General features: G+C 34.2%; 1 protein-coding gene across 5 annotated transcripts in view; it reads right to left on the reverse strand.

The window, feature by feature from the left end:
* Positions 1 to 1,063: 1,063 nt before the first annotated feature.
* LOC117224194 (ras-specific guanine nucleotide-releasing factor 2) overlaps positions 1,064 to 16,787 on the reverse strand; it is a 132,647-nt gene continuing 116,923 nt past the window's right edge. For 4 of the 5 annotated variants that reach the window (XM_076526130.1, XM_076526132.1, XM_033476951.2 and 1 more), the window contains one exon: positions 1,064 to 16,346. In XM_076526130.1, the coding sequence (XP_076382245.1) occupies positions 16,170 to 16,346 (177 nt within the window). In that variant the 3' untranslated portion in view covers positions 1,064 to 16,169. The remainder of the gene's footprint in view (positions 16,347 to 16,787) is intronic. The other variant, XR_004491150.2, reaches the window with a different exon arrangement.

The following is a 16,787-nucleotide window of genomic DNA, read 5'->3' on the forward strand; positions in this document are numbered from 1 at the left end:
ACTGTTAATATTACTGTAGATTTTTCAATTATTTTAGATTTTTCAAAGTGTAATTCTCGAATTGTTCTACCGTCGGAAAGTCGACTCTTGCGACTCCAACCGTGAAGCATGAAGGTTGCTTCATTATAATGTAGGGCTGTTTAAATAACGACCGAATTGGTCGACGAGAATTTAGCAATGATTGAAAGGAGACTGAGCTGCTGCAAGTATGTTGAATTATTACAGGAGAATTTGTTTTCTCCAATGCATAAATTTGAAAGAAATAGATCGTTCGTCTTTCGGCAAGACGACGACTCAAAGCACAGCTCAAGAATTGCAAAAGAATTTTTTGAAACCAACAATATAAATTTGCTTCCATGGTCACCTCAAAGTCTCGATCTGAACCAGCATTTGCGGGAGGAATTAGATCGCCGAATAACTGAAAAATACACAAAATCAAAATTTATAGAAGCATTGAATTAAGCTCCGCTGCGCCGAAAAAATCAATTAGAAGTATGCCAAGTCGCCTTTTAGAAATAATGAGAGCCAAAGGATATCAAACTTCACGCTACAAAAATTGCAATAATTTAAGATGTGCACTAAATTGCAGTGTCAACATACTTTCCGTATTCAGTTATATTAAACATTTTGCTTTCTTACATAATTTCTGGCCGAGCCAACAAGCGGACGAAGCCCAGTTTCTCTCATTGGCTTTTCGTTGATAGCTCGCAAACAAAGCCGGGGATTGCATATTCGCTAAGGAAGAAGTTACTTCAAATCACCTCAGGAATAATTATGGATAATTAATTTATCGAATGAAGGGTCAGTTGTTTAAATCGACCGAAAGGCAGATTTGATCCCCTTAGCCGGCTGTACTCTATCGATGCTTTTAAGTTTTCCAATATGATCATCGTTAATAAAATGGCGTAAAGCTCGCCGTAAGATAAATATGCGTTACACACTGTGATCGCACACTTCAACTTGTCCGTTGTAAATATTATTTCATCGTAATTTACTGTATCACAGTGCAAGGAATTAAAGCGATAAGGGAAATAGGCAATTGCAATAAAAACGCCAGGACAAATTACAGAAGAATATTTTCTATTTAATGTATACAGATCGAAGATATAAAATGTTTGATAGACAATAGACAGCATTAACGTTTAAGTATAGTATTTAAATTCTCAATCTCAACTGACGTTTACCTTTCATAGTTATTTTCGGAGAAATATATCCTGCGCTTCTGCTTTGTTCGCTCCTTAGTAGCTAGCAAATGTATGCAACATTAAAACTCTTGATTAAAATCAAAAAATAACATATACATACATCGTAACAAGTGCTTACGGTTTTATACGTTGAAGAAGGTACAGTCACGTACAGATCTCATTTTCACGTGGTTTCGCATACAGATTTTTCTACACTTGGAGTATACGCAGGTATTTTTAGGAGAATTTGTGACGCACAGCGAGAGAACTGTACCGTCGCATTATCGGATAGTTGACACAGATTTCGATTACTATGTCCACAGCTTATCGCCTACGATCATATACATACTATTTAAAGGATTTGGATGTGAGATAGTTTCTCTCCTCGAAACGTTCTGATTAAGCTAATCACTCTACTAATCTTGGTGAAAAATTAATATCGCAACATGTTTCGGTTTCACGTCTTGTGCAACGAATCGTTTTCTAGCTATTGTAATGATCGACTGCGTAAAGTTTACTGTTTCTAATGAAACTAAAAGTTGTCCATCGCGTTACACAAAAAATAAAACTAATACTAGCTGTCTCTTTCTTCGTAGTGTATTACAACGCAGTACACTACAACACAAAAATCTTTACTATCATTATCGTTATCATTTGTTCCGTGCACATCTAGTAACAATCAGAACGGAAAACAATGCAAACGATTACGTTTTATTGTTATAGCGCTGCCATACTTTTATTTGATGTGCTATCTTCGCCACTGCAATTCTAACTACACATGTAATTTCGTCGAGCCAAATGCGTCGATCATGCATGCTTTCGAGTTGTAGTGCAAACATAGCACACACTTATCATTTCGTAATGAATAACGCGAATCTTCGTGGAAATTAAAATTTTTCGCGCATTATTTTACAGAAGTTTAAATATATAATGAAAAATATCCTTCATTCGTTACAATATTCTTTACGACGGAAATAAAGTGAAAATGTTACTGATCTTCGATAAGTCGATCAAAATTCGCAATCCAGTAACCACTAAACGGAACATTAAATTAACACACTTATCCTTCGCAGATTATAATTACAATCGGTGTACTGTTTTCTTTTTTTTCTAAATGTAATTTTCTCTATCGTTTGCGGAATCGTAGAGCGGGGACTTTGTAATTGTTTCATTAGCGAAAGCAGTTGACAATTGTATTCCCATTATCGTACATCTAATTGTCCATATTCATGATAGATATTTCATTAACATTTATTCACAACCAGCTGATGATTTGTGATTGGTAATACTCTGCTTAAAGTAATTTATTTTAAAGGAACGTCGTTACACGCGCCACGAACATACAATTACGCACAAGCTCGTGTGTCTCTAATTACGTGCACACGCACACGCACACGCACACGCACACGCACACATACACGCACACAGAGTCCGTAGATCCGACACCAACGATAGGTACGATTTACACAACTGTTGATTATCCTGAATTCTACTTTTTAGCGCGTAGAAAATAAATGTTTCAACGATACATTTGAAAATGAATCCATTGAATATATTGGATATTCAGAATTTTCATTCGTTGGGAATAACGTGATTATTATTGTTATACGCTTTTTAATAGCTTAATCTGATTGATAAATTGTATACTCAAGAATTTGCGATACGTACTCTATCCCGGAAATGAATCTCTCCATTATACAGAAAAATACATAGTTTATATAAAAATAGTTTTATCAACTCACTGTTTGTTTTTTTTTTTTATAATATCACAGTGAAATAATTTACATCGAAAACATACGTTCCCATAATTCGGTTTGAAAAAGAAAAACGGTCTATATGTGTCTACGTTATCCGAAAATATTCAGAATAGAATGCAAATAAAATGATCGCTGTCCGATGAAGTTAGTCGATTATTATAGTTTACGGAAATGTAAGGATTAATACTGAACTTTCTTAGACAGTACTCAACGCCTTATGTTAGAAATGTTCCACCGACGTATACCTTAGTTCTAGACTCGCGTTACTAATTACTCGATCAGGATTCAATGATGCCTGATACAGGAAAGTCAGACAACGTTGGAGGTCACATCTTATTGTTAACCATTTAGCTCGGGATATGGTTCCATTGAGCAGCGCCAAAATCGCGGCAGAATGAAATTATTCATATTTGGATTGTAATTTTCATGAAACGATTCTCGCCCAAGTCTTCGTATTAACATTTATGTTCTCGCGACACATCGAAGCTGTATGACGTGTGTTAAATGAAACACTTGTAACGCTTCTTCATTCGAATGAAAGCTGCTAGAAAAAGCACTAAATGCTCTGCGATCTCTAAATTATGTATTACCACCGCGAAATATTTCAGAGGTACAACGGTTCAGAAGATGATTATACGTGATTCGCGTGTTTCGCGGATTTCAAACCTACTATGTTCTGTAGAGCATGCATTTCTCTATTCAGCTGCTACATGTTTGCAGCATTTCAGAAAAAATTGCAGCCGTTTCGCAGTGCCCGAATTTTTTGGTAAATTTCGTTTTACTTTTTAGTAAACGTTATTGAACTTTTTCGTCAACATTGTTGAATTTGTTGGTAAACGTTGCTGAACTTTTTGGTAAACATTGTTGGATACTTTTGTGGTAAACATTGTTGAAATTTCTTTCTACATATAATATTATTGAAATAAGATTTTATCAATTACATAATAAAAAATATATTAGAATTTACTCGTGAGCTGAATTCTGTAAATTAAATATACGTGTAAAATAGTGTTATACAACTTAGAATTCGAATGAATACCTAATAAATATTCTAAATTATAGATTGTATAAATTTGATGAACGGCTGTAATTCCTTCAACTTCTTGAAAATTAAGGACATATTTTGAAAGAATTAGAAAAATATTGCTTTCGAAACAACGTACTATTTCTTTATCTATTTTTATGTTTTGTACAATATAAGAAGATAATGTTTAACATATAAAATATGTATAAGAATGTAACGTATCTTTGGATATATAATATATATAGAATTATTAAAGTTTGTAATAATACTGATTTTTCAATACTAGTAGGAGAACTTGACATACTGTAAAATGGAAAACTTATACGATACTGTATTGTAATACATAATAAATATGTCCGAAATGCTTCACAAATAAATACTGAACATTATTTTGTATGTTTATTAAATATAGCTTTGTAAATTGGAAATATATATAGCAGTATTTAAATATAATTGTATTAAGTATGATGAAAAGTAATTGCATAAATTTCTTAATCACAATGTAGCTAGTTATTAAAACGCGCTTTGATTTGATTTGCATAAAGACATTAAAAAATAAGCAGCGATCGCTAATATTTATCACGCAAAAACAACGAATCTATCGTATCAAATATTTTCAATTCAATAACATTATTAATGAAATGTGTTCTATCGAATAATCACTTTTTTCTCTCGACTATAGCAACTTTTTTCGCGAAGATCAACGAGTGATTTTGATCCATGCAAGCAATTATCTTTTCATTTAAAAATAAAATGATAAAGAAAATTAGAATTCCACTTAAACAGTTGTTTTTTTTTCATTGAAGCGTTAAGTTTGACAGTCTACAATTTCTTTGAAATGTTCAATTAGGAGGAATTATCGAGGAGGGCTTACACTATGATTCAAATGTTTTGTTTAGTAAGGAGCACGAATGTGTCTACTAATAGAAATAATTTTTCTAGACACAAAATAGTGGAATATATTTTTCTTAATTTTCATATTCTATTAATTCGAGAAAATTGTTTTGTCTTTAATTCGAGAGCTTTATTCGGAGAGAGCGAGAGAGCGCTACTTTGTTTAATCCCGCATTACACATACTAACAGCAATATTTATTTTATTACTCGAATATAGTTCGGATGCCCCATTTTTTAAATGTTTAAAACCTTAATAGAGTATTTTCAATTTATGGACTTGATCACTTAATTCGTAGAAGACTGAGTTAGATCTTTTCATGTTATTCGAAATATAGCGAAGGAATTATAAACTAACAATTTTAATATCTCTTCTTGCACGATTCACATTGTTATTTAAACGCAGTCAAGATTTTTTCTTTTTCTGGAAAATTGCTTTTAGGTCACCCGTGGTTGAATCGTAGTGCGAAAGACTTCTGTTTGCACTTTCGCATTTTATTATCAATTATAAATTTTGCTTAATGCTTGATGGATTAATGCTTCATCCATTGATTCGTCTGTAAACAGATTAACGATTTGTACGTAAAATAAAAACGTTCAGCATCAATTTCCTGAAACAGGAATTCAATAGAACTGCATTTCTACCTTTAACAATTTTAACGAGTTGATAATATTGTAACAGTATTTTTGAAATCGCTAATATTTATATCGTTTTCTTTTTACCGTTCTAATTTTTTTCGAAACGCGTAAGGTCCACAGTCTACTGATAACACTTTCTGACTAACGTCACTTTAACATACATAAGAAGCTATAAATATTTTATCTACAAATAATATTGTAATAGAACACGATTGTCACAATAAAGTTTCTTTTTTTCTTTTCTTTTTTTTTCGTCGAAGAAAATGCGGCCAAGAATTTTAGTCTGATTTATTGCATAAATAGTGCATAGTAATTGAATCGTTCAAAAAAATGTTAAATTGTTACTGCATTTAAATAAGTAACGCGATTTAAGTTCGCGAATACATTCTCTCCACGGAAGTGACAAGCATGAAACGCTGATATGACTGCTTGGAATTGGTTACCCTGAAATCACCAACGATTATTTCATCAACTTTCAACAATCTTTATATACCTACATACATTGAAATCACCAAAAAATCTTTACATCGACTCATTTCACCGCGACAAATGCTACTATTGACACTTAGAACTCTTGGTAATGCATATTAGTTAGTGTTTCACATATTATTTAAAATAAAAGAAATAGATTTGTCAGAATAAGATTATGGTACCGAGAATGAAATGCATCCACGATGGCAGTATTTGGTCGACAACTATAAAGTTTCATTACTCAGAATCATCGAAGAAATTAAAACAGAGCAAGCCGGTGTCGAAAATATATTAGAACAATTATTAAACGGCGAACCACGACGAAAAAATGAAAAAAGAGAAGAAAGAATAAATCAGAATATTACAAAATCGTGAAACTTACACAGAAATGTGCAAAAAACTTGAAGCATTAGCAAATAGTGTATCTTTGTAATTCCATTTATAACTAATGTAACAGTTAATAGTCCTGCCTCGCAAGTACAATTAGTAGATAATTAACGTTAATAAATTTATCTTTTGTATGAGCAAACGTCGGCTTAAATTGCTTGCGTGGACGTTTAATAACGTCAATAATAACTTTAGTCGGTGAAGCGAGAGTCGATGTTAAACATTTGTTGGTGATTTCAACGTGTCGGCGTATAAACAACGTCGGCGAAATCGTGTCGATGAAAATATTGTTGCTTGGACAATTGTTGATGATTTCAAAGTAATCCTTGCTAACGTTAGAAATACGAATCGCAGGCACAGCGTTTCGCGCGTGCGAAATTGTTAATTGATTTTACATTTGCTTTCGTCATTTTTATCCGTGTTTTGATTCGCTTTTAGAAGACGAGAAACGATAAAAGACGAAACGTCAGAATTCATCGAAGAAGAATTCATTCGAACGAAACGAAACTATAGTGAAAGGATATAACACGAACGACTGTCCTACTTTTACGTTTATTTTTCTATACACCTTCTAATAGAAAATATTCTTCTATGACGTTATAAGAGTCTTACAATAAATTGATACGTTTCGAGATATGCGAGATCCTCGAATCAACTTCCTCGTCTATTTTTTCCCCCCAAAACTTTTCGGATCCTCAAAACAAATTGGCACACATCGTCTTAGACGTTGACGAGGAGAATCTTCGGAGATAGATTGTCCTTGATATAAATGGCAGGAATAATTGGAGAGATAAAAAACCTTTGATGAATCATGATTGCCTGATATATTTGTAGACTTAGAAAAATAACGCCGATCGTAAGTGGACATTGTATAGTAGATAGAATTTTCAATATCGTAATAAGAAACATTCTTGAGTATAGAACTGTTCAACGGGGCTATTAGACACGCCAGTCGATGAAACGATATTCTCTTAGCAGTGATCTTGTCGATGAGGTTCCATCATTTCGATTTCAACGGAATTGTTCCTAATTGTCTATCTATTGACTTAGAAATAAAGTACAAAAATAAGACAAAATATCCTCGTGAATTTAGATCCGGATTAGGTCCTGGTTTAGTTTGGGGATAGGTCTGAGTCCAAATTTCAAGACATGAAAACGAGATGAGAATCTGCATGAGGATCTATTTAAGTCGTTTATTGATGAACAACGATATAGCGTTGTTGACTAAGATTGATTTTGAATTTTCTAATTATCAGGTTTTACAAAATTTTTGCAATTTCTTTTCGGAACTTTACCAAACTGAATTTGGTATATTTCGGTTAGGTACACGCGATTCTTTTGGTCGGCGCTAAGGAGAGTAGCACCTTGATTGTCACGTCACCCATAGCTGGGTGACAGAATTGATTCCTTAGATTTGAAAATTAATTGTTACGCTGATCTGTTATATCTTCCTAATTTGATCAGGTTGCGCGGAACGTAAGGATATTTAGAAAGTAATTCATGTCATACGACTTAATTTTTCAATTTTAATTTGATTAAATAAAGTACTCGAATTTCGTAAACATTTTTAAGTTATCGTCGCGACAGTCAAATTATTTGAACCAATATTACATATCTATTTATTTCCTGTTTATTTCCAATATTAATTCTTGTTAGAGTCTTCTTTCATTTCCACAGTTTCTTCGCGTTAATTTGTTTATTAATTTATTTAGGAGAATCTTATTGAGGTTTAATTTTCTATCTGTAATTTGTTCAAATGCATTACTAAAAATTGAAGCTTTAATTCGTAAATTGTGAATTCATACAATAGAAATCATGTTTCGTCCAACGGAGGCATTTTCAAGAAAAATGATTTTCGGACAAGATTTCTTGATATTTTTTCGAACAATCCGAACCTGCGAGAGAAAATATCGGGTTCCATTTTTAAAAAGCGCCAAAGATACAACTACCACCATTCGATAGAGTGTGTTGGAATCGGTTATTAAAACCTTTTTAGTTTTCAATAAAAATCACTCCCCTTTATTTTAACAGGGGCGAACAAGTAATCTGGGACACCCTGTATATGTGTCAGAAGAAGGAGATTAACGAAGTTCCGTCGAAACTGTAGAAGAGGCACCTCACCGACAAGTTCATCCACCTTAAGATCGTTATCGAATTGATTGACTGTAACAACGATATGCTCTGTAAAGTCATTTCCTTACCGATTAGCTTCAATTAAATATCCATGCCCGTCCCCCCCTTGTTCGTTACATTGTTTCTCTATAGCATAGAAACTTTAATTCGAATGAAAATATTTGATAAACTAGACTACTTCTCAATTTGAAACGATTAAGATCGTTTATATTCTTAAACTAACATTCCTTTCACACTGTGCTACGATCAAGAAGATTCGAATATTCCCAGTATCGGCAAAAAGAAACGTCGGAGCTTCATAATCAGGTACGTGACGCCTGACACTTACGAGTATTCTATTTTGATATTTAAAAGTTACGAAGAGTATAACAATAGTGCGCAAATCCCGTCGTACGTGACACGATTGGAAAGTGAAATAATGTTGAGAATATTTATTATACACAGGCAAACAGAACCGAAAATAGTCGAAGGACAAGCTTCTTTTTTTGTAGTATGTTAATCCAAATGATTTTCTTAAATGAATAATTATCCTATAATTTTTCATCCTTGGTCTCTGTTATTCCAAACGAAAAAAAAAATTCTTTGATTGATCAAATAATTTCGACAGATTACAGAGATACTTGCTATTGATTGTCATCGTTGAACTATGATTGGAATTTCAAGTGATAATATTATTTTAGATCCTGATGTTTCGAATCGAAAAGAAACTATCTGAAAGGTTTGATCGCATACTTGGAGGCAACGATGTAATGAGGGAGTATAATACACGCAAAAAATGAGCGTTCAAGAAAACAGTTTTCCATTAAATTAATTTTTTCATTCGTACTTTAACGTATGCCTTTATTTCGTTAAAAAGTGACAGAAGTCTCCAACTGCTTAGATATTGTTTCATACATAAAAATGGGAAAGAACTGTAGCCATTAAATGTCATGAAAATCAATTAACTTAGGTTATAAAATATTTCAACTTCATTCGCTGGATTTGTACTTCATTAATGAATTCAATCTTTCATGGCGTCACCATAACGTTTGAATTAAATATTAATTACTTGCACTTTCTATTTTTCATTTCATTTGGTAGCTCGGCTCGGTGTAACATTTCATATTAAATGGATGTTAGACAATTTTGATAATATTCCAAAATTTCCCATAACTCCTCACTTTATTAAACTGCTAGTGTAAAACACTAGCTAATCAAAAGCTTGTGCTGAAAATTGTCTCGGGTTTGATTTGAAATTTCATTACATCGTCACCACAAAGCGATCGTTGCAAACCTCAACATTCACGACGACCCTTAAAAGAATTAATTCTTCCTGAACCGCAGGGTTAATTAACTATAATGGTTTGGACAACATCTACAATATTGTACATGTTATATAAACAGTTTAACCGAATAACTAAAGAACAAATTAGAAAGATTCTTAAGAAATGATTACAGAATGAAACATTTGCACGTGTTCAGTGTCCTATCTGAACCAAGAACAATTAATAAAGAATAAATATTAAATCACGGAGGTTCCATATCACAAAGTCCAGCTTCAGATTACATATTTCTGTGCATACATATTTATATAATACTTTTTCCCGTACCTAATATATTAATGTTTCCTTAATAGTCTGCAGATTTCATTGTATTTATCATATAGCACAATGAAGCAACAACCTTTGTGAAGCTTAACTCTTTAGTAAGGCAGAAATAAATTTCTGGTTAATTCACCGTCTCCTGTAAACGAGTGTTCACAGTGTGTATCTTTTTATAAATATCCGTAGTTAGCGCTTTAGTTTAAGATTATAATACTTTGCTGATATAGATTAAGGTATACTGAAGACAGTATCTGTGTACTTTTTCAAAGATTTATATCCTGCAATTCATTGTTCATAGATACGCTTACCCCTATACGAATCTTTCCTAATGATCATACGTTTGTTTATTTCACAAATAATCAAGCTCGTACGAGCAGAGCCAGCGATATTATAATTCGTACATGGTTTGCGGATCACAATCGTTATAGTCTATTTAAATGTCAACAACGTTTGCACTTAATACGTGCAATAAATGTGTGCAAGTCTTTCACCGACAGGCTTTCGATTCAAACGATTCGAAATAAACCATTGTTCGAATAAGCTGCAACGAATATTGAACGAAACAATGAAGCAGATACTGAAACAAAATGTAATAACTGTGTAAGACATCTACGATGGAATTGTTACATTCTCACGATGTTCTGCTCTTTTGCAACGATCTTTTCGGTTTTTTAAGATGGGCTATATCTACATGTGTATATGTTTATCTGGACAGAAAAGTAAAATAATTTTAATCAGTTACTGCCAAGTTCGCAAATTTTATGCATTTCTGATCAAATTTAATTTTACGATAGCAGAAGAATCGAACGAGTTCAAAGATGTCGATATATTATTTAGAATCTATTAGAAATGATCGAAGAATGAAAAACAACTTTCTACTTGCTTTTTATGTCTTGCAATCAATGCAGAAAATTTAATTCTGTAATAATGATCCGCGGTATAGCGAACACGAGAAAGTAGACACGAAAGCATAATCGTGAGAAAATATGTCCCACGTGGTCCGCACGCCATGTTCTAAAAATCATCGAAATTAAAATAAATCGAACTCGACGCGAAAGGTGCACTCTAGAAAGGTGAAAGCATTGTAACGATTAAACGTGTGTTCTATCCTACAGACGAATTAATATCGCAGCAAAACCTTTGGTTTTCTGATCGAAGGAATGAAAAATTGCTTCCAGCAAACGATGAAATAATCCAAGAAGATGTGTGATTGTTGTAATTCCCTTAATAAGTGATTGTATTCTTATTAAAACAGCGTTATAGAAAAGGAGAATATTTGTAATAAATATTACGTTATAGTTGTAGTAAACGGTTCTCCCATAGAACAAACTATCTTCTGCCCTCGTTTGCCCAAATACTGTGCATCATGTATCTCTCCATCGGGCAAGTAGTTCGTCATTAAACTCGTGATTGCATATAGAGAAATTCGGATTAAAATGTAACGCTTCAATTCTCGTTCGCTTTTCGCGCGATCGCTTCCACAGCTCCTGCGTCGTTTCCCCAGAACAGAAGGAAGAACGTCATAGTGAAATGTAACATCGAATCCAATTGCGTCAATAAATACGTTTTCCGTGCTAACGTCGCCCTGATACACCTCGACTCTTTTTACAGGCTGGACAAATCGTCCCCGCAATCCAATTGTCAGAGTGCAACGTACTAATTACCAGCAAAAATATATCGGCGAATATTCTTAAATTACTTGAACTGCACGATATGAATATTTGTTCAATAAAAATGTCAATTCTTCGAAAGAAATGCTGCCGAAAGTATATACCAAATTGTAAAATGTTACTTTACTCGAACAGAAATCATAATTAATTACTGAACATTCTCTGGTCAGATAAATAATCGTACGATCGAAAACGTTTTGCGATATAAAATAGAAATTACAACTATTGCTGTAGCTATACTTGGCGATCGAACTGCGAATTCTTACAAAAATTAGATCATTCTATGAAAACTAAAGTGTGAAAGAAATTAATATATAAGTTGATTTCTCAACTGCGGACGTTTATGCATTTATGTCAAAGATGGATACGTCAAATACACGATAGCCGGAACTTCAGAAGACTTTGAAGATATTATCACATCCTTTGCATATTATTATCATATCGAAGATAAAAAAGGAAGCCATAAATTTCTGTGCAATACCCGATTCTAGCAATAAATGCGAGCAATAAAGATTCGCACTCTATTTATTACAGTCCAAATAGACAGAAAATGTTACTTTAATTGATCTGAATATTTCCTCATTATTATTTGTGAGAATAATTTATTTAATTTGGTATTTACTTGAATGCCATAAGTGCAGAAAAGTCAGCAGACCAGTTGACGTACGAACAACTCGTAAGAACCCGCGTTCGGCAAGACAACGCAATCAGCCCTTATCAAGCCCGACCGAAGCCTATGCTGCATTACGCTACTGATTGTCAAATACAATTTCCGATCTCTAGTTAAATTCCGTCTCAGCTCCATTTAACGTCGAATCCTCCTTTGAATCCTGTCATTCGGAGTGTAATACTGATTGATTGAATAACGCCAACGAAAGAGTCGGTGATCGAAGTCTTTTGAGCTTTTCGAACCTCTATAGTCCGTGTCTCGCCAAAGTGAACAATCTTCCACTCGTTTAACGCCGTCCCTCGTCAGGATGCACGATCGAGTGACAGTCATAAGTGTAGTATAAGAAAATAAATAAGATTGTATCGTGCATTTGTACACATTCGCCCGTGCAGATACGGTTAGAACGATCCTGCGTCCCAACGAAGACTCTTTAAGCTTCTATCGATCACGACGGATGATGGATCACGCGTCGATGACAGTACAATCTATTCGATTGATCCTCGGACGACCATTTGCACAACTATGCTATCGACGATACCTGCGACCATCTTCACTTTTATTCACGAATTTCTTCCGTTACACCTGCACAGGGCGATCCCTCGGGCGATTCGAAGTAACTTAGCCTTTCAGCAAATTGTTCTCCGTGGCTCCGTTAAAGAGTTGTTCGCGAAAAACACGGACCAATCGGAGAGCGAGTACGCCAGGCGCCACGCCCACGCGAACAATGGCGCGTCACACTGGAACGCGACAGCCGTACTCGTCGTCCGATTGGTCCGTGTTTTTCGCTGATAACTCGTTACCGAAGCTGCGTCCAACGTTTTCGCTGAGGAAAAAGTTACTTCGAATTAGCTCAGGAATCAGCCATTTTCAAATGTAACGGGAATTCTAGGACATTTTGTATTCTCGAAGATGCTTCTTGTAGACCTATTATTTGTTTTTTTTGCTGTTGTTGCCGAAAATTTAATAATTAGGTGGCGATTTCTATACACCGGGTCAAAATGATCCAAGGGTTAACAGGGTTGCATTTGACGTATTCTCGGTGGAACGAAGTTAATTACTTTCTTGGCGTTTTTGTCTTAGTTCGCGATTTTTATTTTATGGGAGGCAAAGTACACGTGCCGAGGGTGTACGGTTATATTGATTGTGTATTCGTGATTTATGCTATGACTCGGATATCATATTATTCAACAATATTCAGTACAGGCAGAACTGAAAATTGTCAAGAGACATATTTCTCATATTTAGCGGTGAATAAGTTTCTGAATCGAATAGTTTTCGTATAATCTTTGCTCTTTCGTCTCAGTTACTCTAAATAAATTGTTTAATTAAATAATTTTACCAGATCGCGGGTATTTACTGTCGATTGTTATCATTGAACCATGGCCTTTTGCGATTACATCGATTATGTATTTGTGCATTATGTGCGTATTCTGCGAAACTACTTCTTGGAAAATTGAAATAGAAAAGTGTCATATTTGCTGCAAGAAAGTATAACATACTGCATTTACGGATATGCTGAATTAATTGAATAAACGAGAATATTTTTAATAAATCCTGAAGCGTTTGTTCCACGTTTCAACACCTTAGCACTATAAAAAACACTTCGCAATTAGTTGCTTTAAAAAGTGACTAAAGTGTAGTACAAATCTAAATATTTCGGACCAAGAAGAAGTAGTATAACTTGTTTGTTCCACCAATAATAAAGCCGTCGTTACATACGAATCAAAGTTCAGGAACAACGCGCGTCGCTATAACAACAAGCAGAGGTGGACAAAACTGGACGGGGCGGAAACATATCAGCTCGTGTCCGGTATAAATCGACGTTGCCTACGTACATTCCCAGGTGCATTTGATACCGATCATTAACACATTGACTGCCACACGTCGGTCATACACAGATGACAATTTTTTGATCAGCTTTCGATTCGAATTCATTGAATGTCGAAGAATTCACTCAAATAAAACCATAACTTTAAATATTTCTATAAATATCCTTATTAAAAATAATGATAAACTCAACCTAAATGTAAATAACCTAAAAATAATCAAAAGATTTATAATTTGTCGAAGAATTCACTCAAATAAAACCGTAACTTTAAATATTTCTATAAATATCCTTATTAAAAATAATGATAAACTCAACCTAAATGTAAATAACCTAAAAATAATCAAAAGATTTATAATTTGTCGAAGAATTCACTCAAATAAAACCGTAACTTTAAATATTTCTATAAATATCCTTATTAAAAATAATGATAAACTCAACCTAAATGTAAATAACCTAAAAATAATCAAAAGATTTATAATTTGTCGAAGAATTCACTCAAATAAAACCATAACTTTAAATATTTCTATAAATATCCTTATTAAAAATAATAATAAACTCAACCTAAATGTAAATAACCTAAAAATAATCAAAAGATTTATAATTTGTCGAAGAATTCACTCAAATAAAACCATAACTTTAAATATTTCTATAAATATCCTTATTAAAAATAATAATAAACTCAACATAAATGTAAATAACCTAAAAATAATCTAATAAATCTTTCATTTCCTTCAGTTTCCTCATCGAAACTACTTTGACTGCAAATCGCGTAGGGTGACAGAACTATTTGTTCAGACTTGAAAAGTAGTTTTCACGCTGATCTACGATATCTTCTTAATTTCATTAGGACCCGCGAAACGTAAAAATATTGACCAAGTAATCTACGTCGTACAACTTAAGCATTTCAATTTTGGTTCGATTAAATAAAGCATTTTAATTTTGTGAAATTTTTGAGAGTGTTAGCGTGGCAGTCAAGGTATTCAAAAAATCCGGAGTATCAGATTCGCTTGCAGGTTTAGGATGCACGGTGTAAGAAGGAGAAATGGACCGACTACGGTTATCCCGCTAGAAAATTTCCGCGACGCTAAAATTTACCCCCACGAGTTCCCGCGAGATGTACTAACGTTTTCGTCGGTGCTCACCGATACATTGCTTCTTAAAGTTATATTCGCCTGAGTGCGGTATTACTGCCGCTACTGCCACTATTATGGTAATGTTACTGTAGCGCAGTGCTCGGAATGCTTCGGAGCGCAACATTAGGCTCCGCCCCCTGACTGCAGCCGCAGCGTCTCACTCCCCGCGTTCCATCGCGCGCAGCATCCCCGCGCAGCGAGATGCTGCGGCGATAGTCAAGAGGCGGAGCCTAATGTTGCGTTCCGAAACATTCGGAGCACTGCTATATAGCGGATACCGAACACACGCTATAGAAACTCTCGCCGATAGCACGAAAGTTTCACAGAGCGCCTAGCAAACCATATCAGATGCGAACCTTTAAGATGACAGGCATAGGGATGAAGTCGGTCCAGCTCTCCTTCTTATACCATGCGTTAACCTGACTTTTTCTTGCGACGATCGTGAATTTGAATCGGTCGAAACCGTTTTTGAGTTCCTCTCGATACTAAATACCATGTTTGTATGTAACTTTTCTTCGTGGTACCACGCAAGTAAGACAAATTTTGCCGCTTTCCATCATTATGCTCGTAAGAAGAACGAATACTTTTTGTCGACGAAGAAGCTTGTAAATTGTCGCCATTATTAAGTCGGATTGTGATTTAATAGTCAATGCGGACCTCCCCTTTGTGTCACCTTAACCTAGAAAACAGCTTTAGGAAAAGGAGCAATTGCTGATAATTACTGATTATTAGTTTGTATACCTTGACACTTAAGAGACACTTCGTGGGCGCATTGCTCACAGAGTGTGGCAGATCGATTTAATTGGAAGTACTTAGCCTGGATAGTCTCGGCTCGATCTCTAAGGACATGTCGAATAGATGCTTGTCGTCGAGCAGCAGCGACGGGTCTAATAGATAGTTCGTTACTTTCGTGATCAGCTCGATCTTGTACGGTTTCTGCTGGAACTGCCGTATCTCACGAATCACGTTCGCAATCTGGGAAACATACGTTGCATTATGCGTTGAGTAACTTAAACTCGTTTCATTTCGAAGTTAATCCCATTTCAGAATGGGATCTTTGATTATTCTCAAACAGTGTCGAGGAATATTTGTGGAAAAGATATTTCAAATACATTTTAAATAATAATTCTTCACAATTGAGACAAAATAGTACTTGAAATTAGAAATTAGTAATTTCAGGAAATCGAATATTTCATTTTAATAATGTAAAATGTAACGTGAAGTATTTTATTTCAATAATCTATAGTATTTTTATATTGTATTAGTATGTTATATTTAAATTATACTATTTTGTATTGATACTGTCTAAGGTAAAATAAAATATGTTATATTTAACAACCTAAAGCATAAAATAAAATACTCTATCTTTGACTATGAGTCAATAAAGCTAATAAAGCTAATAAAGCTAATGAAGCC

Source organism: Megalopta genalis, chromosome 13, assembly GCF_051020955.1.
Source record: "Megalopta genalis isolate 19385.01 chromosome 13, iyMegGena1_principal, whole genome shotgun sequence".
NCBI classification, from domain to species: Eukaryota; Metazoa; Arthropoda; class Insecta; order Hymenoptera; family Halictidae; genus Megalopta; species Megalopta genalis.